Source organism: Sitophilus oryzae, unplaced genomic scaffold (assembly GCF_002938485.1).
Source record: "Sitophilus oryzae breed Bouriz unplaced genomic scaffold, Soryzae_2.0 scaffold_465_pilon_pilon, whole genome shotgun sequence".
Taxonomy (NCBI): Eukaryota; Metazoa; Arthropoda; class Insecta; order Coleoptera; family Curculionidae; genus Sitophilus; species Sitophilus oryzae.
Genome location: NW_022147046.1, coordinates 4,033,539 through 4,059,722, shown reverse-complemented (window position 1 = coordinate 4,059,722; position 26,184 = coordinate 4,033,539). Strand labels below are relative to the sequence as shown.

General features: G+C 33.3%; 1 protein-coding gene across 4 annotated transcripts in view; it reads left to right on the top strand.

The window, feature by feature from the left end:
* The window catches only part of LOC115885929 (myocardin-related transcription factor A), a 367,929-nt gene that overhangs the window by 303,827 nt on the left and 37,918 nt on the right, over positions 1-26,184 (top strand). For 2 of the 4 annotated variants that reach the window (XM_030904958.1, XM_030904957.1), the window contains exon 2: positions 25,334-25,585. In XM_030904958.1, coding sequence (XP_030760818.1) covers positions 25,447-25,585 — 139 coding nt within the window. In that variant the 5' untranslated portion in view covers positions 25,334-25,446. Of the gene's footprint in view, positions 1-16,949; positions 17,149-25,333; positions 25,586-26,184 lie in introns of those variants that run through there. The other 2 variants (XM_030904961.1, XM_030904959.1) reach the window with 2 other exon arrangements.

Here is a 26,184-nt window from a genome sequence, read left to right as displayed (position 1 = left end):
GTTTAGGTTTTCTTTCACAAAATATGTCTGGCAAAAGCAAATTAATTGTTTAATTTAATGTACTTTCATAATTTTAATGCCTCTTCTATATATCATTATTTGTTGCTACAAAATATTTTTGCTTGAAATATAGATTTTTATTTTTGTTTCTATATCATGGTTCTGAAAATAAAATAAATTAATGTAAGTTTGTTATGAGTTTAAAAGCTCAACAATTGATAAAAAGATATATTTCAAAAAAAACGCTATCAATAGCCAACATGGCGGAATTTTACTTCATTATATTCACATAATTTTGTAAAATTGACGTGGAGTCGGGCACATATCATCTGCATTATATCATATTTGTGTCTACTAAGAGAGAAACTCGAAAACGAATCGACAATAAATGGAAACCTTGTTTCCAAAATGTTTCGATTTAACTCTGTCTGTATAGAAATTTCGAACTAGTCACCTGTCAACAACGCCAATCAAACCTTCTGGTCAAAATAATTAAAACATTTTTATTTACTTATTATAACATAATTAAAACATATATTCCATTATGGAAAAAAGAGAAGAAAACGTCTGCTGGTAACATTTTTCTTCTGTCTCCTGTTGGATATGGGTAGTGGCTGTTATTACATTTATTCCTAAAACGAAAGAAAAATATTTGTATTTGTACTCATCATATGTCCTTCCTTCTGATTTTTTAATTATAGTACTATAAAAACTTGAAGAATGCTTAAATGCAAAAACTGCAGAACGAAATCCAAACATTAAAATAAGGTTATGTTTTCTTATTTGACAGAATATCAAATAAATTACGAAAATTTTTCAGGAACAAAACGGATACGAAATCTTTGTGAATGTGAGCCACATATATTTCTTAAAAGTCTCGAAAAATTTGTGATACTAAGATCTTTATTGTCATAGCTTATGTTGCGAAACCATATTTTGGTAAATGTTTCGAAACAAAAAGCGGTTTATGTTGCGAAACAAATGTATCAAAAATGTCTCGAATTAATTCCAGAGCTTTTGTGTCATGACACAAACATCATCATTGTTTCGCAATGTTTCTAAGCAGAGATTTTGTTTCGATTTTATGTCTAAAAATGCTAGTTGGGTACTGTATCTTCAGCATTCGACAAAATAACCACATTTCGAAACCTATTTTTTCGATTTCAATTTTTTTTATTGTTCATCCAACGGAACGACACGTGTTCCATAGATTATCCACTTTCCAAGAATCGGCGTTTTCAATAAGTTCTATTCCCTGCATTTATGATCTAAGCTTGCAATGGCCTATATCTTTGTTAATTATGTTATGAAAAATAATCAGAATAATTTACTTAAGTTAACTGTGTATTGTTGGCAGTTTGCACACACTAATTGCTAGTAATTAGTTATAGTAAAAGCTTTTACGTTTATAGAAATTGCCAAATAACTTTCATATATAAACGTGGTCTGACTCGAAACTAATTTTTTACAAAAGTTATTTTTATGTTTAACTTTAGTTTTTTTGGCAACGCAACTGTACTTTTTTAAATATATAGACAGGTATTTTTGTTCTTAGATAATCTAAGATTTATTAAATCGCATTTTTTTGGGCTAAAATATCACCACCAGATGACAATGGTGACATTTTGTTTTTATACGTATTTTATTAATATTATGTGTGTGTTATTGAATTGAATCAGATGTTATCATCTAAAAATATCACACTTAATACAGGATGAATGCACTGTATTTCATTTTTTTTATGTTGTATTGGTAATCAAAAGATTGCTTTCTTTTGTCACATATCAAAAAGCCAATTTTTTTGTAAGCCGTACTATACTAAATAAATGTGTATAAATATCTCTAAAATTAATCAGATCTGCAAATTATATTAAACATATTACAACTTAAGTGTTTCTACTTGATAGTTGCTTGACATCAGCTACCGTTTTTCGAATTTTGTAAACCTAGGTTGACTTTAATAATAATAATATCCGCTTCAAATATGTATATGTTACGGTTAAAATTCGATGTCCGGTTAATGTTGACATTAACAGGTTAATGTTTGTGTTTTTGGTTGTTTTATTGTATGTTATTCTTGAGATTAACCGGATAATGTCGTTATTAATCGAATATCGGACCTTAACCGTAACATATATATTTCAACGATTTCGTATGATCAAGTGTCACACATATTCTGTAATAACAAACAAACAAACAGACCAAAACATCGTATTTAGGGCATATATTGAGAAATAAAAAAGATCACGTCTTACAACTAACAGTCAAGGGAAAAATAGAAGGAAAAAGAGGTCTTGGCAGGAAGAAATTATCTTGGTTGAGAAACATCAGAAATTGGACTCACCTTACTTTTGAAGAACTCATAACAAAAGCCGAGAATTGTGAAGATTTTGCCAATGTGTTCGATAACTTCCACGAAAGAGACAGTATCTCCACGAAAGAGTACAGGAAATAGACAGAGACGTAAAGAAGAGAAGAAGATATGGAATGCAACATTGTATGCTGAAAGTGACTACAATGAGAAAAATCGAAGCCTTTGAAATGTGGTTATATTGTCGCACGCATTGTTGCATGAAAATACCTTGGTTAGAGCCCATATCAAATGAATCCGTATTACTTCCCATAAATCAAGAGCGATATCTTCTAAGCATAGTTAATACAAGGAAATCGCGATATTTTGAACATGTTCTTAGGAACAACAAATATCACCTACTATTCCATATCATTATTAATTTCAATAATCGAGTACTCGAGTTTCAAGCCATTTCAATAATATCCCTAGTAGAGCGAAATTTTGCTCGTATTTAAAAATACGGTTTTTCGCCTGTTGCTTGTTGTACTCGCAACTCGTAAGGCCAAGCAGCATGTATATAAGCAAAAGTATAACTCATCATACAAACTCAAGGCTCTTGACAAAAGCTAGTATCTGAGACGGTTTCACAGAGGCTAATCACAGAGGATCATCTCCGATATCAGTCATACCAAAGTTTATGACACGAATGGATGTCGTCGAGAGAGAGTGCACCGAGCACTCTCTCTGATGTGATGTTCTGGTGTTTCCCATTTTCGCCACAGAATCTGCATTCGACGTTGTTTCTTAGCTTCAATCTACTGAGATGTTCGTTGAGGAGACAGTATCCTGCTAAAAACCCCGTGACAATCCGAAGATAGTTCTTACTTAAATCAAAGAAAATCTTTGATTTTTCTCGGTCGTAAGTTCTGAGAGAAATTTCTTAGTCGTAATTATTTGCAGTATATATTTTACTAAATTATATGGTTCTCCGATCTTTTAGAAGGACAAAATCAAGCTGTTGGTCTGTAGAATTTTACGATGCGGTTCAATTATTCAGTTGGCAGTCTATCAGCTTTCTTTAGATCTTCTTTCAGTGCCTATCCTCTATGGATGTTGGCAATCATGTTGATCCATATAATCCTATTGACAGCCGCCCTAAATAAATGTACGGTTGTAATTCCCGTCCACTGTCTAATATTTTTCAGCCATGATGTCCGTCGGCGTCCCTGACCTCTTCTACTATCTATTTTGCCCTGCAGTTTTAGTTGGATAAGTTGGTATTTATCATTAGGCATCACATGCCCAAGCTATGCCATTTGCTATGCCACGCTGTTGTTTTTGACATGGTAAGTGTATGAAACCCTGAGCATGTGGCTATAGCACCACATTTCAAAGGCTTCCAAGCGTTTAGATGTAGAATCTGTCAAGGTCCAAGCTTACACTCCATATAGGAGCGTGGAGAATACGTAGCACTTGTGTAACCTGTTTTCTTATAGCAATATTCAGGTGCATATTGCATAGGATCTTTCTAAGATGGTTAAAAACGGTTCTGGCTTTTTCTATGCGGCATCTGATCTCTCATTCCTTGTTCAGGCTGCAGCCCAAATACGTGATTATATCTGCTGTTTCCAAGGTTTCGTTATTCGCCCTAAACTGGTGGTACTGCGCCTCATCATTTTTACTAACTATTAGAATTTGTCTTCTTGCAGTTAAGTCTCATACCATACATATCACATGCCTCTACCACTCGGTCTATTAATTTCTGCAATCCCTCAGCACTATCTGCTATAACTCTATCGTCCGCTTACCTTAAACGCACGGTCGCTCTCTTGTTCAGATACAAATTAGTCATAAGGCGATAGTCTTTGTCGTCGATACAACAACTGTTTCTTTAGATAACATCACAATTTACAACAGACCTGATAAGCAAAGACAGGAAAACTGTCTAAACTGCTAATTCAGAACCTCGAAATCAGTGGAATAAATTAGTAGTTTCAATTAGCCGTAGATGTTTGTTCATCAAATTTTAATGTAAGCATTCAGAATGTCATAATTAGTGGTAGTAATTTTCAATTATTGGAAAAAGTCAAACTTTTGACTTCTCCACTAATTATACTTCAAAGTTTGCGAGGTATGTAATTTTGGGCTTTGTTTATCACCCGTCAAGAAAAATTTTGGTTAGAAATCAAAAGTTTATTGTTTTATAAGCTAAATATGATGCGTTCTCTCTTATGGATACAACAGACTACCGCAAGCTGTTGCTAGGATATTTTATTAATTTTAATTGTGTTTTTTAGACATTGTGAATGATCGTCAACTAAAAAGTATAAAGTGTAATTGAAACCACTAATTAATTCCACTAATTGGAAGGTTCTGAATGAAGCTTTAATGTTTATTAATTATTGACTTATACATTGCAAGCTCAATAGGCAAATTTTGTTAATCAAAAGAAGAAATGGCAACACATTCTGTTAATGCGTAAGCTTGGCAAATGTACGTTACTTCTTATAAGACACTAATAAGCCATTTCAAAGAGCTATATGGTCTTTAGTCTCCAAGTTATTAGACTTTTTGAAAAGGATACGAGTAGAGAAATATAGAGGTCAGAAGAGCATCATAATAGATTTGTAAAGGTTGCAGGCCAAAAGCTAGCTCAGAAACTGTAATCTAATTACTTTGTATAAATATTTTTTTTAATTTGTATTTTGAACTGAACAACCGTAATTTTTAATGCTCAAAATTTGCACTCTGTATTAACTAAGGTGGAAACTAAATGTTAATTGGCTTGGCAGTCACCCGCCTAGGTGTATCTGTTCGGGCGTTATTCGAAATTGTTTTATCGATCATTATGTTAGAAAATAACCCATAAAATGTTTGGCAAAAATACCATAGAATTCGCGCCAGTTGTCACAGTCATATTTCTCTGCCACGGAAATGCATCTAAATAAATTAGTTAATTGAGAATACTTTGAACTTTTATCAGGCGCCTGATAGAGCGCGTAATGAGTTGAATAAACTTTAATAAATAGATTGTGTATAATTGAAAGTGAGGGAGAGTACGTACCGATTATACAGTGTGATTAAATAAAAACGACGCCAAGGCAACGGCCCAAACATATGTTAGTTCTAGCTTTTTTATGTCGCTTTTTGAAGTGAAACTTCTTTACGCGTGCTGGGAGTCAAAATTCAAGGCCGTGACACACGACCTAGCGTCACGACATGCGTCACAAAAATTATGGTATATACTAACGATCTCGAAAAAGTGGTAAGTCAATGAGGAAGTGAGCTAGAGGACTGAAATTTGGAATATAGATGGGGCTCGAGAAGCCCCATCTTTTCATATTTTAACGACTTTTTCTGTACTATGAAACTCCATCATAAATAGCAATAAAATTGTCCGATTTAAATGAAATTTGGTATGTCGATAGATTGGACCAAGGCCAACTTAACCGTGTAACACGTGATATTGTGACAGTTTTGACTTAAGAAACGTCAAATTTTGATATCGTCCGGTTGCGACCAAATTTGATGATTCTTTCTTTTGAATGGACGTTTTGTTGTTTGATGGTGGCTTAATTTAAAAAAAAAATCTTATAAATGGATAAAAGCAGCTAATCTTAAATAATATTCATAAGATCTGGACATCGGTTTAAGTAGAATGTAGAATGTTCAGGAGGGGAGTTAATCACCGCGATCTTATAGATCTATTGTGTCCTTGTCCCTTTCTTGAGTTATAACGAGTTATAACTTATCAAACAGTCTCAGAGCTTTAACAAAAGCCAGTATCTGAGACGGCTTCACAGAGGCCAGTTCTCCATCCTCGACATCAGCCGTACCAAAGTTCATGGCACGAATGGTCGTCGTCTCGGTGCACTCAGTGATAAGGTGTTCTGGTGTTTTCCCATTTTCCCCACAGAATCTGCATTCGTCGTTGTTTCTCAGCTTCAGCCTACTGAGGTGTTCGTTGAGGAGACAGTGTCCTGTTAGAAACCCCGTGACAATGCGAAGATTGTTTTTACTTAAATCAAGGAAAACCTTTGATTTTTTTCGGTCGTAAGTTCTGAGGAACTTTTTCGAGTGTCTTAGACCGTTGGAGGACACCCATTCCAAGTTACGGATGGAGTCTTCCAGATTCTTCAGTTCCGCTTTCAGTTGGTTTCCGTTTGGAAAACACAACGGTTCTGGTCCAGTTAGTGGAGTGTTCGCTCCTTTCCTAGCTAAATCATTTGCTTTTTCATTGCCTTCTATCCCTTGGTGAGCAGGCACCCAGAGTAAGAGGACTTTATTTTCTTTGCCTAATTTGTTGAGCTTTTCTAGGCATTCTTTGGCCAACTTCGAATTGATGGTTACTGAGTTGATCGCGTTAAGTTCTGCTTGACTATCGGATAGGATGGCAATTTTATGTTTCGATTTATGTTTATCTAAGATAAATTGCACGCATCTTTCGATAGCGTAAATTTCTGCCTGAAGGATACTGGGGTAGGTGCCCATTGGTTCGGAGTATTTAGTTTTCGGCCCAAATACTCCTATCCCTGTCCCTGCTTTGGTTTTGGAAGCATCAGTATACCACGTTATGGTATATGGTCTTTTAAATGCTGAGTAAGCGTTTTTTTTCTTCCCAATTCTTTTTATTACTCAATACTACAGTGAGGTGTTTCTCAAAGTTGTAAATTCTTGGTATGTCATCCACTGGGAGTTGGAGAAGTGGAATTTTCTTTTTGAGGGTGTTCCAAGCCTGACATGAAAATTCTCCCAGTACTGTTTCCGTCAATGACCATTCTAATCATTGTCGCATTGCTATAACTACCAACAACAATGTGCAGTGATGTTAAGTCTAGAATTACCTCCATCATTATTACCATCATTATTACCATCGGTTTAAGTATATTATATCATTAACTAACAAATTAAGTTGTTTTTGTAACTTTCCACCAATTATTATGATTCCAATTGCTACTTTTCAAATTGTCATCCCTTACCATGACATTTTTCTAGAGATTTTCAGCAATCTTTATATTTATATAAGTTATGATTCTGAAGAAATATAGTACATATCCGTACATATCCTGTATACCAGTGATTCCCAAAGTGGTCCAGGTGGACCCCCAGGGGTCCACGGGAGACTTGCTGGGGGTCTACGTAGGCGTGAACAAAAAATGGGGGTCCATAAGATGTTAATGGGGGTCCACGAAAATTTATCTGCTTTTGATAGTAAAGAGCAAAAATGTAAGCATAGTTTTTATAAGGGCCTACCTACATTGTTTTAAGTACCTATCTAAGCAGATAATATTTTAATAAGGCAAAGCGACTGTTACTTGTCCAAACTTGCGTATTCGATATTACGTACAATTTCGTGTACAGACTTGCAAAGCGCTATCCGCCCGACAATGCTTAATGCTTGTTCAGACATGAACTTGATCACCACTATAAATACTTGATGCCAAAGGCAAACGCATTCATTTGTTTCCGGAATTTCGAAAAAAAAGGCGGAATTTGGAAAAAAAAGTTGTGAGAAAATTTATATCTGTGTTTGCTAGTGCCGGAGAAAAGTAAAGTAACCTACCTTTTTTTGTTATAGTACTTAAGTATTTTGTTTACGTGTACTAGTCGGTTGATCACAACGGCCTGTATAGATAGGTAACTTAGTAACTTACAGATATTTTAATTGTCCTCTTTCGATTTGAAGACAAACACAGCACGTTTTATTCAATTGTTTTTTCACGAGAGAAACACTGCCTCTCTAAAAAGGCCGAATAAGCAATATTGCAGAGCAATTAATTTTGTAATTTTTCTTGCAAATAACTACTAATTTTATAAAACAGTAATTTCATAATCATTTTAAATTGGTTTTGAAGTAACTATTTTATCAAAACTATTCCTTTTCGGAAAGAGCGAGCGGTGCGCGGGCGACGGGAAAAGGGCGGGGCTTGGACTTCGATGCCAGTTTGTCACGTTTTAACAATGAAGCCGCAGACAAAAAATACGCAAATACACGGAGCGCGTGAACTCATTGATTTAATAAAATGTTAGTTATCGTTTTTATGGACAATTTTGGGATTTCGACTTTTATTTTTCCTACACAAATATGATCAGTATTCGATACTGAGTACACCAATTTTTATTTATACTATTAAAAATTAGTGGTAAATTATGTACTTTAAAATTGATACCGTTTTGTGAAAACGTCTGTATTTGTCTCAGCGGTTTATTAGTTGGTCCTTTACAAGCCGTAATTCTATTTCCGCGTGCTGACAAAGGCTGCGGTGTGATACCTATATTCAGAAAAAACTTGGTTACTAAAACATTTTTTTTTACAGGTAAGGTAACTGACACGAAACATGGCTACAGCAAAGAAAAAATGTCGACAATATAGTATCGATTATTTGAAATATGGTTTTGTTCCATCAGAGGCAGACAAACAATTGCCCATGTGCCTATTATGCAACAAAGTTTTGAGCAATGACTCTATGAAACCATCAAAGCTCGAAGATCATCTAAAAAGGTGTCATACTGATAAAATAGGTAAAGATTTAAAATATTTTCAAACATTGAAAGAAAAATATGGAAAGAGACCCACCATGCACAGTATGTTCGCTTCAACATCTCAAAGTAACGATGATGGCTTGCGGGCATCTTACAATATCTCATTACTTATAGCAAAATCTGGAAAACCGCACACTATCGGAGAACAATTAATTTTACCCGCTGTTGAAGAGGTTTTAAAAACTGTTTTGCACAAATCTCCATTTGACGTACTAAAAAGAATTCCATTAAGTAACAATACTGTACAAAGACGCATTGATGAAATGAGCTCTGATATCGAAAGCTTTTTGTGCAATCATCTGCAAAAAACTCATTTTTCTATACAACTGGACGAGTCAACGTTACCCAGTAATGAAGCATTACTATTGGCATATGTCCGATTTATTGTTGAGGAAGAAATTCACGAAGAATTGCTATTTGCCAGAACTTTGGAGACTGACACTAAAGGCGAATCAATATTTAATGTCCTGAGTAATTTTTTTACGGAAAAATCGATCCCATTTACAAACATTATTTCAGTGGCAACAGACGGAGCTCCTGCAATGGTCGGGCGATATCGTGGGTTTATAAGTCATCTCAAAAGAATTATACCAGGACTTACAGCTATTCATTGCGTAATCCACCGACAACATCTTGTGGCAAAACATTTAAGTGACAGGTTGAACCAATCTCTTCATTTTGTAATAAAAGCTGTCAACAAAATCAGAAGCAATGCATTGAATACGCGTTTATTTGCTCAATTGTGCGACGAAAATGATGAAGACTTCCAACGACTGCTCTTACATACTGAAGTACGCTGGTTGTCGAAAGGTGCATGCTTAACGAGATTTTACTCTGTTTTCGATTCCATATTAGAGTTCTTAGAAAGTAGAGATCCAGATTTAAAAGAAAACTTGATCAAATTCAAAGCAGACATTGCGTATTTGACAGATTTGTTTAAAAAATTTAATGATATTAACTTGCAGTTACAAGGGGACAGCCTGAATTTAATAAAAACAAAGGGGATAATTTCGGCTTTTCTTGGGAAATTGAAATTTATGAAGCAAAACATTAGTCGGCGCGAATTCTCTCAATTTCCAAACTTGTCGCAGGTAGAATGTATTGATGAGGATATCCATACCTACAGTCAACATTTAAGTGCTCTGCATGATGACTTCAAAACCAGGTTTGAAGATATACTGACGATGGATATACCACCATGGATCATAAATCCATTTGATGAAACGGAAGTGGCCAATGTTGTATTACAAGAGGAGCTGCTCGAGCTAAGCACTAATGAGGAGCTGAAGGTGAAATTTAGAAAAGGCTACCCAACATTTTGGCTGCAAGCAGAAATACCCGAAAAATATCCTGGACTGTGGGAAATCGCAAGGAAATTTTTAATAGCTTTTCCCTCGTCATACCTTGTCGAAAGGAGTTTTAGTGCGTTACAAACCTCTTAACAAAAAAAAAGGAGCAAATTAAACATCACAGAGCGGGGGGGATTTGCGGTTATTGCTCACAAAAATAAAGCCAAACATTGATCGTTTGCTGACACTCCATCAGATACATCCTTCCCATTAATTAAAATTATGACCTGAACCTATATTACCTTAATATGTTTTCTTGTAATTCTATTCTTTTAATAAATAAAGTGATATAAAATGTACCATTTTTCGTTTTTATTTTACATATCGGAATATAGGGACAGAACTCAGAAGTGACACAATTTTTATTTTTTGGCGACTTTAAGAATGTGGTAGAAATGTAGCAGCAGGGGGTCCACCGAAACCAGTAAAATTTTGAAAGTGGTCCACGAGAAAAATAAGTTTGGGAACTACTGCTGTATACTCTTATTTATATAATTATATTTTTTTAATTGAAAATATCAAAAGTTGACCTGTGATAAGTCATGCTATTTAGGATGTAATTTTCTGTCCAATAAAGTAAAAAATACCGAGCGTACCATTTAAAAATCAAGTTGTAGTTACTTCTGGTGAAACGTTAAATGGCCGAAAATAATTGAAAACTTTAATCGCTTCCGATTTATATATCCTATACTAACACACCAAATCTCGTTTTTATATCTGAAAAAAAAGAAAAAAGTTAATAGGGGTGAGCCACTATTCCAAAACACCCGGTATATATAAAAATGAATTGGAAAAATATGCCAGAAAAGATTCCCCAATTATACTAGCTGCAATAATTAATAAAACTCAAATGAGTACATTTTTTCTTTTTGGTTTTGGTTTACTTTATCGTTTTCTTCGTTTTTGTTTCAGTGCTATTTGACCAATAATTCGTTACTCTTATATTTTTAATTATTTGAATTTTAATGATGCAATCTTTTTCTTCTAAAAACAACTTTTTCAAAGAAGCCTTTCCGTCTTAAAAAGATATAATAAAATAATATCCTTTCAAATTAATTATTAAAAACAACTAACTGTATTAAAACCTTTTTCTCTTATTTCGAGTTGTTCATTAATACAACGTTATTGTTCTTTTATTTATACTGTTTCTGTTTATTTTTCTTTGTTGTTTTCCAAAAGCCGTCGCAGTTTCATCAATTTTCCGGATTTCGGATTTGGCCGTTATGCAAAAATAAATAGGGCGAATGGAAACTCATTGCGGCTTTGTAATTTATCGCTAAAAAAAGCAAGGTTTAATTTCTCTCATTTTTTAGGTATTATCTGCTGAATTATGTCCTTTTTTTTCTTTTAATATGCGTTAAAAATAAGTTAAATGTAAAAAGTTATGGTCGTTTGTCTTTTCAGTTAAAATCTTGATTAGAATGCGAAGCGGAAATATTTAAAGGGGTAAAAGAAATTTATAAAGATGAAATATATACCGGGTGCGTCTCAAAAGTGGCTCACCCCTATAACTTTTTTATTTTTTCAGATAAATAAACGAGTTTTGGTATGTTAGTATATAACATAAATTAGGATTGATTGGTGTATTCAATTGTTTTTGGTCACTTCCTGTTTCACCGGAAATGACTACAACTTTTGATTTTTAAATGGCACCCTCGGTATTTTTTTACTTTATTCGATAGAAAATGACATTCTGAATATAATGACATATCATATGTCAACTTTTGACATTCTCGCTTAATAAAAAATTGTATTTTAAAATTCAATCTAGAGTGCCATGGTTATGTTAAAAACACTAATTCTTCATCAAGGAGCCTTGGAAAAATAGATTTGGTAGTCTAATGTTTTTAATGTCTTCTACTGGCCAGTTAGAAAATGCTTAAATCGTATTTTTAATGATATTTGAATTTTTTCAAATGGAACGAGGGTGGCTCATTATCATATTTGGAAAAAGCATATTTTTACGAATAATTTGATACTACACACTTGGTATTTCAAGTCAAATTTTCGTTACAAACCGCAAGTTATAATTTCAAATAAACCATATGCGAAAATGTCAAAAGTTTACATATGATATGTCATTCTATTCAGAGTGACATTTTCTATCGAATAAAGTAATAAAATACCGGGGATGCCATTAAAAATCAAAAGTTGTATTTCCGGTGAAACCGGAAGGGACTACATTAAAATAATAAAAATTTGCAGGTTAAACAATCGATACATTATAAACGACTATACTCACTAGGGTGGGTCAAAAAATCGACTATTTTTTTTATATGTTAAAATTAATATAAACTGATAAGATAAATGGAAGGTTTCTGTCTATTATTTCCCCCCAAAAAACTCGTCTCAAAGTAAGAAACGTTTTGTCCAACTCAACAATCTGATCCCTGGCAAAGTTACTAAGATAGATAATCTGACCAATATCATTCATAGCTCATGTAAAATGATGAAAATTTAATAAATGTTCTTTTTATACAGATATGGGCATCACGCATTTTTAAAAGAGATATCAAACAATATAAACGAACACCAAAATAAAAGAGACGATATACGTGAACATCTAATAATTGTGTACGTTATTGGGAGAAGTAATCTTGTAGTGGAATTAGGAATAATAAAATTGATTCACTTCATTACACACAAGCAACTTTTTGAAGATCCGTGGTTTGAATTAGTCTCAAAGAAAATCCAGAAGGTTGCTGTTAATCATGGGCGTAATGAACCATGACTACGGAAGATATTTTTCGTCTCGACATCAGTTCTGCCAAAGCAGAAGACTAAATAGATAGAATTCACTGATCTAGTATGTGATACGTACAATGAATCCCCAAAATTATCATAGAAAGTGCAAAACACACGAACAAAGTGCTTAGTGTATTAGAATCTAATTGAAGAGGCATAAATAGATGCTTTTTACTTAAAAAAATACTTTAATAGAATAGTTGAGGCTACCAGTGCAAAAACGGCCTAATCCACAAGCTCGAAAATTTGAGCTGTATGGTATTAAATAAAGAATGAAATAAATTTTGTATGTGTATTAATTGCATGAAAACTATTAATGAGGCAAATTTTGTAGCCTAAAACTTTTATTTTTATTTATACATGCAAAATGAATTTAATTAAATAAATACCATCTGACACGTTCTGTCCTGGCAGCGTCAAATCGGGGCCACTCTGTGCTTGGTGCCAGGCCACAGCAACATGGTGGGCAACCTCGCCAAAGAGAGGGCCAGGGAAGAGGCCGTGGCAGATGACCCATCACTTTTGACCATCAACACACTGAAGGAAGCTATAGAAACTACCATCAAGGCCAACAGCTCGAAGTCTGTGACCAGTGGTAGATAGCAAAAAAACAAAACAACTACTAAAGCACAAAAAGAACCTAGTAAGCATAATTGTAAGTGTCATCACTGGAAACTATCCCACGGGGGTAAACCTCGTGAGATGGAAGATTTCCAACGAAGACTACTGCAGCGAATGCGGAGGGGAAGAATACCATAAAGCATCTGCTGTGCCACTGTCCGGCACTGAAATACCGGCGCTTTAAAACTTTAAGGCAAGGTTTTTTGGAGGGACTCGAGGAAGCAGCAGAAGCCAACATCAGCGACATCGGGAACTTTGTAAAGTGTTGGAAGTGCTTTATCGCAAAGAAAGAATGAGAGGAATGTTTGGTACAATAATAACAGAGGTATTGCAATGGACCCAAGGCCTCCGAGTGAAGAATCAAAAAGGATCCCAAACCCTAGCAACCTAACCTTACCTAAATAAATACCATACAGCTCAAACTTGCGACTTTGTGGATTAGGCCGTTTTTGCGCTGGTAGTAGTAGGTTTGTCTGAACATTGTTTGCTTGAAAGACATTTTATGTGTTCTGGGATTATGATAGCAGTCTGGGCATGAGATTGCTGACTGTCATTTCATTTCTTTGAAATTATATGGGTTTATTATTCCTTTTTGGTCTGTTATTTATGAATAATTGTTTTAAAAATATGATAAAACTTACAAACACTAGACACCCTATATATCCCAGCTCTATTTTTATAAAAATAAAAGTAATAAAATGTTTCGTTAAATTGCATCCTAATGAATTATTAATACATATTTCTTTTTATTTACTTCTTATATGCACGTGGGCATATCACGATACGATATATTTATATGTTATTTTTTTTTGTTATCCTTTGTTGGGAGATCCGGTTATTATTTCGATTTCGATCGAAGAGTTTTAGTATTGTAGACTTACAACTCCCTTATTTCTGTTAAAGATTTAATACTGTATGGTTTAATATTTTATAAAAGTAACGGAAAGATATTTCAAAATTATTTATTGTTAAAATTTGAAGGTGTATACAGGATCCGGCAATAGTGCGTCGGGCATATGTAGCTCTTAGAATAAAAAACTTGAGACGTTTGTTTAAGTGCAAACCTAAAGTATGTACGAAGGTGTATTTCAGGAAAATATTTTAACTTCTATAGGGTGGCTCAAAAAAGTGCGTGATCGGGATGATTTTTTTAAATGGAACACCCTGTATATTATTGCATTTTTGGCTTCCTTTCAGATCACTTTACATAATCCTAATATATGAGTATATTTCGATAATTTCAGAGATATATACAGGGTGTCCCAGAAATAAGTGCAACTAGTTTAAGGGGTGGTAGATCTGGCCAAAGGAAACATATTTTCTCTGTACCATTTTTAAAATAAATTGAAAATAACCGAGTTATTTAACTTTGAAAATTAAAAAAAAATAAAGCAACATTTTGAAATTTGGCGGATATCGCCAACTACATCCAATTACCCGGATCAAGCCTGGATCTCAGGTTATTCGACGCCCTGTGTTGCCATATGAACAAGAAAGTATATGTTTAAAAATAACTAATAAAATCACACCACCTGAGGTGTTTGGTAGAAATTGCAGAGATGCATTACATTTTTAAGATTGTCAGTGTTATTACACAAAATAAATTAAAAAAAAACAAAATTAAAAAAAAGATACTTAATAACAGTCCCCATTTCTAACACATTATTTTCATATAGGCTTTATCATAATTTGAACCACTGATTTACAAAACACCTTGAAAAACGCACATTACTTTGAATACCTTTGTGAATGAATAAATGTTGATAGTTATTGTCTCTTATCGCTAATTTACGAACTACTTTTAATTGCATGTATGTAATACATGTTTCACTCAACAATTTTAAATACATATTGTTCCTATGTTTTTTCGCTATCTTTTCGATGTATTTCGACAATGACATCGACAGCCAACCGTCCGCCAAAAGTGCCGCGTGTCATCTGGTTCTTTGTTCTTTGAGGCACCGCCAGTGTTGCCAACTCTCGAAGATAGCAACCCGCTAGATTCGTATATTAAAAACCACTAGAAAACCTATTAAAAACCGATAGGGGCAATAGTGAACATGAAATTGTGCTGTTTCGTCTATTTTTGAACCTTTTGTTAAAGCTTTCATCACCAGATGAGAAGGACTTAACATGACTTCAAAGGTTTTAGGCCTAGGTACTATAAGAATATTTGATAATTACGATTTATTGGGGAAATTTTATGATTTTTGTTTCAATTTTACTTATATTTTATTCAAAAATGTAAACCGCTAGCCGCTAAAAAATATTTTTCCTGCTAAACTGAAATAAAAAACCGATAAAAAAATATTATACCGAATAAGCCAACAGTTTAATGAATAAACCAGAGGTTTGAAACTAGATGCACTAAGATATTAAGCCCAAGAAAATGTAAAGACAAAAATAATTAAACAGGAAGAAAACAACGATGACTTGAATATTCTTCATATTGAAGAAAAGAAAAATATTGACTCCCGTTTATTGGGGATACAGTAGCAATTGACCACAGGATTTTTCTCCGAACGACTTCTTCCTATGGAGCACACTCAAAAACCGTCTTTATGGGCATATAATACAGAAATTTAGACGGACGACATCTCTGTCATATGCTAAAGGTTCTCCCCTTAACAGTTTTGTATTGTGAGGCGTGTATTTTACAATCATTTGGGGTTTGGCTGTGAATGGAGGAATATGTAAACACTTTATTAATTAATATATAGTTTAGTAATGTTCCTTTAGTTACAAATATTTCTCTTATTTGTTAAATTATTGTGGATGTATGTGATATGAGCGAGGGGTGAGTAATGAAATGAGTAACGAGTGATCGAGTAATGAACAGCAAACAAGTCATGCACCGCGGATACTATTCTTAGTTCAACTAATTCTTTTGTAGATGAATTCTTGTAAACAAAAAATGTGACATTGAATTTGACATTGACAAAATCATATTTTGCTGGTATTTTAATCGTAGCTTTCTCTGGATCGTTTTATATTTTTTTTAGTAATTTGAAGGTAGATTCTTGCAAGTATCTTTTAAATGTCTATTCCAAATAAAACGCCTCTTTAAAAAAAACCAATACAATATTTGCATAAAATCATCTGGGGAGATAATATTTGATCTTTTAAAAAGTTACATGAGATTTTCTATGTCCCGCGTTTCGATGCACCACACGGTGTAAATGTTTGAAGTTCTTAAACGTATTTCCAACGAAAAGAGTAAGATCAGAGTGGCCAGCTATTTTAGTATTGTTCGCACCGTATAATTAAACTTTAAATTTAGTTGGGTACCACTCGAAAACTCTTAGAACTAGATTTTCCGCCCTCGCGAAAACTCAGAACCACATTGCGGAAAAGTGGTAGTGCGTCAGTCGTGGTCCGTGCGACAGTTCCTCTTCGAATACGGTCCGCCGTCCTTGTCGTTCGCTACCATGCCGCTGGTACTACCAGAGTACATTCTATCGCTTCGTTGGACGAGCGTTCGGTAGACACCATGGACGTGGGTGTCGAATTAGTGCGTGGTACCTGCGAAAATGTCGATGGGAAGGTGTCCTCGGGCAGCTTCAAGTTTAAGGATAGCGTGATGGTACGATTGTGTATGTAGGTTTCGATTTTTATATTTCGTTTATTAAGCATTTGGGTACTACGTCATCGGTCGTAAAAATGATGAGTAAATTGGTACGATTTACGAAACTATGAATAACTTTTTGAAATAATTCGTTTTAAAATTATTGTTTTTAATTCTAAAGAAAAAAAATTGGCGCCGGGAGGCACGTATAGCCGCCCTAACTAAAATACGTTAATAAAAAGTTGGTAGGCAGTTCTTTTAGTTTCAAAGTAAAGGAATTTTTCCAATTTTTTTTATCTCAAAAACTGCGACTTTGATTTTGATGTTATTACAAATTTTGTTGCAATTATTATTCCTAATCTTAAATTGAAAACCGCGTTTCGCTAGCTACTGTAATTTTGGAGTTTACCAAACCCAAGTAGCACAATAAATTATTATGAGAGTGAAGTGATATACGATTTATTAAAGCGATCTCATACACTGAATTGTTATATAATAAACGCAAAAAACACAAATTTATCATAGAGACAAATGTGTTTTATTATTTTGTTATATAAATGTTTTGGCGACTAATTTATAAAAAAATTTTATAAATATATTCGTTTTTTATAAATATATTTGTATAAGATTTGTTATATAAACGTCAGGGACGTTTATATAACAAATCTTATACAACTATTTATGCTTGAGCTAGATATATTTTATAATTGATTTATAATATTATTTAAAACAATTATAAAATATTTAAAAACAGCTATAAAAATATGTATTTTAGTTAATTAAAACATTATCGACATGTTTTATAGCTGTTTTTACGACTAATTTATAAAACAATTTTGTCTTCGCAATAATTTAGTCGCGACCGCTACTCTAAGAAAACAATTTTATAATTGCTGTTAAAGAAACGAATTAAAATTCTTATAAAGCGATTAAAAAACAAAAGTGTTTCCCCAAATACAAAAATGTTATTTTGGAAACCTTATAAACATACTATAGCACTAACCTCAAACTTTGGTTTTGGTCAGAGTTTAAAATATATTTTAAAATTGTGATTTTATCTCTAAAACTTAAAATGTCAAGTATTTCTAACTGGAAGATTTTACTTTTGATATTAAACATATTTGTGTCTAAGTGTAGCTAACAAAAAATAAATAACATAAGCAAAATGAATAAAAAATAATCAGGTTTTGAAATAGTGAATATTAGTAAATAGAACACGTGAAGTGCAACAATATTGCTATATTAAAACCCGGTTCGACTACATAGTAGTAAGGCCCATTTCTACGTTATTATTCTGTGGCGTTTGTATCTAAAAGGTGAAGGAAAGAAAGTCCTCCATTGTTGTCAGAATAAAAATAGTCTGCAAGTATAATTAAAAGTCAAATTTGTGTTTAATAGTGTATTTTTTTCTAATTATTTGCCGTAGAAAAATCGATGAAAATTTTAATTTTTTAAAATGTCTTCCTATGTTTTAAATATTGATGAACCTACTAGCGAATTTAAAAACGCACGTCTATAATTGTATTTTGTCGACATTATTTTAAGTAATAAAACAAATATGTTCCGTATAGCATCATTGTAAAACACGTTACTTGTATAACTGCTCCCTGAGCAACAAAAATGTTTTGTTAGTCGATGCCATTATTTTATGTTGAATTTGGACGACTGTATGTCGGCCATTTTATTGAGTCGGAATTTGCAAAAAACAAAATAATCGAAATTTAATTCAAAATAAACGTATTTATAAGAAACGACATTGCACAATGTCGATTTTCCAGTTTACAGGTAATTTTGCAGTAATTTCCTAAAAATTAAATATTTATTATAACTGCAAAATCTTATTAAAATGAAAGCGCCTTAAAATATTTCCACAAATATGGATATATAATATCAGTAAAATTTGCTCCGCAGTAAAATTTGATTGCTGGAGCGTTTTAGGCGATATACTTTTTATACAATTTACATCTTTCTTTAAATTAGCCATATCTGCCATTTAAATAGAATATATGTTTACTTTGCCATTTTAGAATCAGTTTTATCTTGGACACTATAAATACATGATATTATAATTTTATTCTTGATAAGTAAAAAACAAAAGTGCAGATGCATGCTACAAAAATATTTCAACTGAGACAATTATGTTATTTTTAAAATATTTATAAATCTTTTATAAAACAGTTTTATAAATATTTTGTAATGTACTCAGTATTATTTTGTAAGCCTTATCGGAGAGTTTTTACCGTACTTCTAAATATAATATATTGTTTTATAAACCTGAGCCTTTTTCGTGTTTATAACTATCGTATTAGAGTTTATAAATCACTTAAAAAATAGTACATATTTATCATGAATTGTTATATAACACTCTATATAACCATTTTAAGCACATTTGTGCCACTTGGGTAGGACATTATTGCTACTATAAAAAACAGAAAATTGACTTACTTTGACCGCATTAAGTAGAATGATTAATACCGATTTGATACAATTAATCCTACAATGCAGCATTGAAGGCTCCTGGTCGTAGGAATATATCTAGGGCTTGCCAATCTCAGGAAGGCCTAATATCATTTGAACTATTCCGAGCTGCTGTGAACAAGATAAGATCGTGGTTGCCAACATCATAAGAAGATATGGATTTAGGATATGATTTATTGCATCGGTCCCGGTTTTCAAAAGTTCTTACAATCGACCGGTCGTTGTATTTGTATTTTTAACGTTAGCGTCTAACGTCTGTGCAGGTTTTTCCTGCACGCGAAACTTCCCGTCCGTCGTTTCGGGCGCGAAATAATTTTCCAATTTTCCGAAGCGACGCGCCCACACGCCCACATTCCGCGCCGTTTTCAAAACAAAACCGTTACGTAAATTATGCAGATCGGAAAAAGAGAAGACGAAAACACACACACACACACGGAGAATCGAAGCGACGAACGATATCCCTCTAATTAATGGTCTTATTATTTATTTCGTTTCTCGATTTAGATTTTCTTTATTGATACCAAACGATTGACGCGAAGGAAGATACGAAGGGATGTTGTTACATGATTTTTGAACATTAATGGTTGGAATTTAACTCTTTGTAGTTTTGTTTGCACAAATATTTTTCTCATCTCCAATAAAGATTTTTTCTTTTTTAGTATTTTTTAACTTATTTTTTCTTCCATTGGTTTTTTGATCTGTACCAAACAGGTGCTATCTTTTTCTCCCATGTCATCAACTTCTGAACGTCTTTATTATAATGCGAGGCTAGCCAAAGCCGGTAATGTCGCTAAGGAGACTTGGGCTATTGTAAATGACTTAAGGAATATGACTTCTTCGTCCGGCACAGTCTTTAATTCCCCCACCTGAAGATTTAAATACTTACTTTGTTAATGTGGCTAAAAATTTAGTGAATACCATAACTCCTTCCCATGATTCACTTTCATATCTCCCTAAAGCAAATGAGAATTTACACAGTTTCTTCCTCACGCCCGTAGCATTAGATGAGCTCCGTAGTACAATTAATAGTATTAAAAACAAATCCTCATCTGGGACTGATGGGCTTACTCTCAAAATGTTCTCTGAACTTCCTGAACGCACATTAAACCATCTTACTACTTTAATTAACGAGTCATTCCAAAAGGGAGTTTTTCCAAACTGCCTTAAGACAGCAATAATTATTCCTCTGTATAAAGGAGGTGATACAGATGAAGCTTCGAACTATCGCCCAATTGTGTGCACTCCTGCCCACATTATCTAAGATCATTGAAAGATTGGTTAAAAAAAAGTTTCTATCTTTTCTCCTTAAATATAAAATACTTACTACCCATCAATTTGGATTTCTAAGTAACAGTTGCACAAATGATGCTATGTTCGACCTTTTTAATAATGTATATTCTAGCCTGAATAACCATCACTCTGCAGCTACAATTTTCTGTGATTTCTCTAAGGCTTTCGATTGTGTAAATCATAATATCTTAATTAACAAATTGCAATACTATGGTTTCAGGGGAGTGCCGCTCGAATGGCTTAAGTCATATCTTGGCAACAGAAGGCAGCTTATGAGGATTGATACGTCTATGTCTTCTTGTAAGCCTATAGAATGTGGTTTCCCTCAGGGTTCAGTACTTGGCCCTTTTTTTTGTTTCTGGTGTTTATCAACGACATTGCAAATCTAGACATTATTAGCGGTAAAATCTGCCTCTTTGCGGACGATACTAGTTTCACTTGGAGCGGCCCAGATGTTGCGGCACTATATGATACTATATCCAGTGACTTACGCACCATTAAGTCTTGGTGCGATTCTAATCTCATATGCCTCAACCTATCAAAAACTAAAGTTTTGTCATATAAAAGTATTATACAACATTTTGTACTTAATAACACTACTATTGACGTCGTGGACTCTGTGAAATTCTTAGGACTTCTTGTAAACAACTCATTAAAATGGGACTTTCACATTGAAGCTCTATCAAAGAAACTAAGCGCTGCCTGTTTTGCGCTAAGATCAGTTTCTAAGGAACTTAACTTCTCAACCTCTAGAATAGCCTATTATGCCCTTTTTGAGTCACATCTTCGTTATGCCCTTCCATTCTGGGGTACTTGCTGCGCAACAAAATTTGATCGTGTTTTCAGACTTCAAAAGAGAGCAGTTCGATATTTATTGGGACTGAACAGTAGAACTCACTGCCAGAATTTCTTTAAAAATTTGAAAATACTGACTCTTCCTTCTTTATTCATTTTTGAATCCCTTTGCTTAATCCGCAAGCACATATCTGCTATTCCCGAAAGGCCATCTCATAACTATCCACTTAGGAATGCAGAGCACGATCTTTATCTGCCAACCCCGAGCTCAGAACTAGTTAAAGGTTCAATACTGTACAATGCCAAAAAAATGTACAATCATCTGCCTTTGAATATCAAATCGCTTTCATTCTTTCCCGCATTTCGCAAAGCTCTAAAATCATACCTACTGGAGAGAGCCCTATATGCGGTAAACGACTTTTTTGTTGATGTTTAATTATGAACATTTTGAATTTTAAAATTTTGATCATATCACACACTGGTCAAAGGTCAAGTATTTAATATTTTATAACATTAAAATTATATCTATTTACTGCGTACTGTTCTAAAATTGTCCATGTATATTCTTTTTGTAATTTTAAAGACTTAATTTTTTTTAAATTGTATTATTTGTATTGTGTATTTTTTGTTGTTTGTATTTTTTTGTGATTTTGTTGTTTGTGAGTGCTTTGTCGATGAAGCTGTTTTGGCTTTTTGCACAATAAAGCGTTGTTTTGTCTTGGTGACCTTCCAACGTCATTGTCATTTATGCCTAGGCATAAAAATAAAGCACTTTACGCCTAAGCACAAAAGTACAAAAATATATTATTAAACTGATATTAGTGTCAAATTCAATGAGTGATGTATAAAAATTGTTGCCCGATATATAATTCCTTACAAGGTATTACTTTGTCTATTATTTGCAATTGATTCAAACATTATTTGACGTTTTAAAAAAATGTATGTTCTATTCGAAGTAAAAATGTACCTTTTGTGCCTCCCTGTAACGTCGGACTAGCTTTAGGCTGGTCCGTCAAACGTACAGCATCGTTAAAAAAGTTTAATTTTTACTCCTAATAAAACAATACACTATTGTTCGCAAATAGTCTTAAGTCGAGAATGAAATTAGTATTATCTAATGCTAAAGTGTAAAGTACTTACTGCAGATCGAAATGTCGATGTCGGTAGAAATTTGAAAGCTAGAAGATAAATTGAAGAAGGCAGTTATCTTGTTTCTTTTCAAGAAAGATATAAAAGAGCGTATTTTTGACAACGATTATAGATTCTCGGGAATGAAGATATAGTCTAACATCAGAAGAACCTAGTTCTGCACTAGATTTTGCGAATGAAATGTATTCGAACAGCGGATTTTTGTCACTTGAACATAAATTTCAAAATAAATCTCTACCATTTAGAGGCCTAATGGATGAAATATTTTTTATAGTTTTCTAGGACACATTTTTATAACTTTTACAATGATTTCTCGATTTATTATAAAGTTTTAAAAAAAGTTGATTGTTGATTTAAATCACATAATAAAAATAAAAAAAGTTACTTGATTTAAATCACGCAAAAGGTAGTAGTAGGTTTAAGTGATTACAGTTTTACAAGTGATTACAATTTTTTTTATTATACAGGGTGGCGCCTCTCATACGCCTCGGAGGCTCCAAGGAGAACGACAGTTTGTATTGAAACGAAATTTTGTTAGCATATACATATGTAGGTTAATTTAGAGCACTTTTTAAAAATATAGGGAGTTCTACAGGGTGTCCCCAAAAAAGTTACATATCAAAGTTGTGTTTTTTGCAACGGAACAGCCTATATATTAATTGATTTTCGGATTCTGGGAGAAAAATAAAGGTGAGTTTTGTAAGAGAAGTATATGACTAAAATGTAAGCATTTTCTAGAAACAAAGAACAATTTTTAAATTACAATAATAGCTACCTAAATTGGAATTTACCCGGTATAGTCTAATATGCAGTTGAATTAACTATTGTACTATAAATCAAATTAAAACATGATCCAAAATTTATACAGGGTGAAACAAAGTTAATATTGAACATTGGTGACCTTAAAAGTATGTTACTCTTTTATTTTAAATGGAACACCCAGTATATTATTCCGATATTCAATGGAGAATTCATGTCTCTTCAAAATACTATTAAGTTTGCCTACCACTCAAACAAAGATTTTCCTAGATATATTTATTTTCATGATTTGATCTGAGTAGATCTTTATTATTTGATAAAAAAATCTAGGTGGCTGTGATATGGTCTGACATTACTTCAAGATAGCTGTCTAATTAGTCCAACTTTAGTCCAACTAGTTATCATTTTGTGTCAGTTAAAACAAAAAAAATTCTCAGAAATTTGCCAAAAATGCAAACTTATCCTACATCACAGAGAATTGATATGATTCTATATTCTATTAGTTAATAATACTTAAATGCTCTTGATTTTATCTAGTCTGGTTTTTTATGAGGATATGTTAAAGACACTGTTTACAAAATTACAACGATAACATGAGAGAAATTATTGTAGTTGCTTTTTGAGGTAGAACTCCACATAAAATGCCTTTTAAAATGAAAAGATCCTTTTGAAAAGACAATCATTTTATGCAGTTAACAGGAAAGGAAGCATTTTGAGCATTTGATTGATGAGTTAATTTTAATTCTGTAATAATTAAAATATGTTTTAACCGTGTATATTTTTATTACCCTTGAGTATTTTAGTCTACAATCTTTAATTTTTGTTAAATTAACAAAAGGTATATCACACAGCCACCTAGATTTTTTCAAATAATAAAGATTTACTGACGCAAAATCGTAAAAAATTAAAATATCTGGGAAAATCTTTGCCTGAGGGGTAGGCAACCTTAATGATATTTTGAAGATATATAAATGCCCCATTGAACACCGGAAAAATACACTGGGTGTTCCATTTAAAATAAAGGAGAAACTTGCTTTTAAAAGTGACTAATATTCCATATTAATATATTATTCCATATATTATCTGACCCTGTATAACTTTTCGGTTCAAATTTCAATTTGGTTTAACATACAATGGTTACTGTAATTAAATATCTGGCTATACAAGGTCAACTAAAATTTAGGTAGCTGTTATCGAAATTTAAAATTTACCCTTAATTTTCACAAAATGTGAAATATGTCATAATCCTTAGATTTTAGGTATATGATTCTTTAACAAAACTCACCTTTATTTTTTCCCTAGAATCCGAAAATCAATTAATATATAGGGTGTTCCATTAGAAAAAAACATAACTTTGATGTGTAACTTTTTCTAGGGACACCCTCTATAATTCTATATATTTTTATGAAATGCTTTCAGTTAACCTACATAGGCTGCCAAAACTTCATTTCGATATAAACTAAAACTGCCGTTCTCCTTGGAGCTTCCGCGGCGTATGAGAGGCGCCACCCTGTATTGTCTTTTTCCTCATTTTTTTCTACAGGAATATTTTAGACGAAGAAAATGGAATCTTTGATTTTTACGCAGTAGTATTTACAGAAAAATAATTATTTTATTTTGTAGATTTGATAGATGATGATAATTACTGTATACTACGGGTTTACGCCCTTAATTTTCAATAACAAGAGTATACCCTTGCGGTAATTCAGTTAAAACCACATCATTATCGGCATTTGTCTGTTACAGAATCCAGCCACCGCAGTGACCAGAGCAGCGGTTACTGGCAGCTGCAGCTGGACCGCGACCTCTTCGACACCATCTCGGCCATCTATCCCGAGTGGTTCAGGGGCGGCGGCGACATGACCGACAGCGGCGGCGGTGTAGGAGGGGGAGGGGGCGGCACGACGGGAGGCAGCCGGACGGGGTCCCCGTTCAGGGAGTCGCCCCCCAAGGCCATCATCGACACGTCGCCGATCCTGATGGATCAAAACAAAGAATGTAAGTAGTTTTCTGTTTGTAAACAAAGGTTGATAAATATTTTTAAAGCGTTTAAAGCTGGGTTTAGGAATAGAGTAAATTGAGTTGTGCTACAGAGCAGAAAAAGATTTATGCCGCATAATATGGGAATTTTTTTATTAGTGAATTTAGGTAAAAAACTGAAACACCGAAAAGGTTAAGTTGAACAGGTTTTGCCTTGCTGTACGTTGCTCTAGTTTTGTATACCAAGCAACTGCTCCATAAGTTCTTAATATCCCTGTTCCAGAGAATTTTACTGTCCAGGGTTATTCCCAGATATTTGACTTCCTCTGATGGCAGTATTTCCTTTCCATCTAGATGGATTCTTTTCAAGTTTTTCAGACTTGGTTTTCTAGTTAATGGCAAAACCAATTCAAGTAGACATAAAAGTATTATAAAATTTTTTTAAGTAACTTATTTTAGCGGACTTTATTTTTAAAGAAAATCTAAAATTAAGATAAATAATTAGGAATATAAATTGATTGAAATCATGAGTGGGAGAGTTGTTCATAATTTGCTTCATGGAAACCATTTTTTTACAGCATAATTTAACTTTTCTGATAAAAAACTAATAATGTATT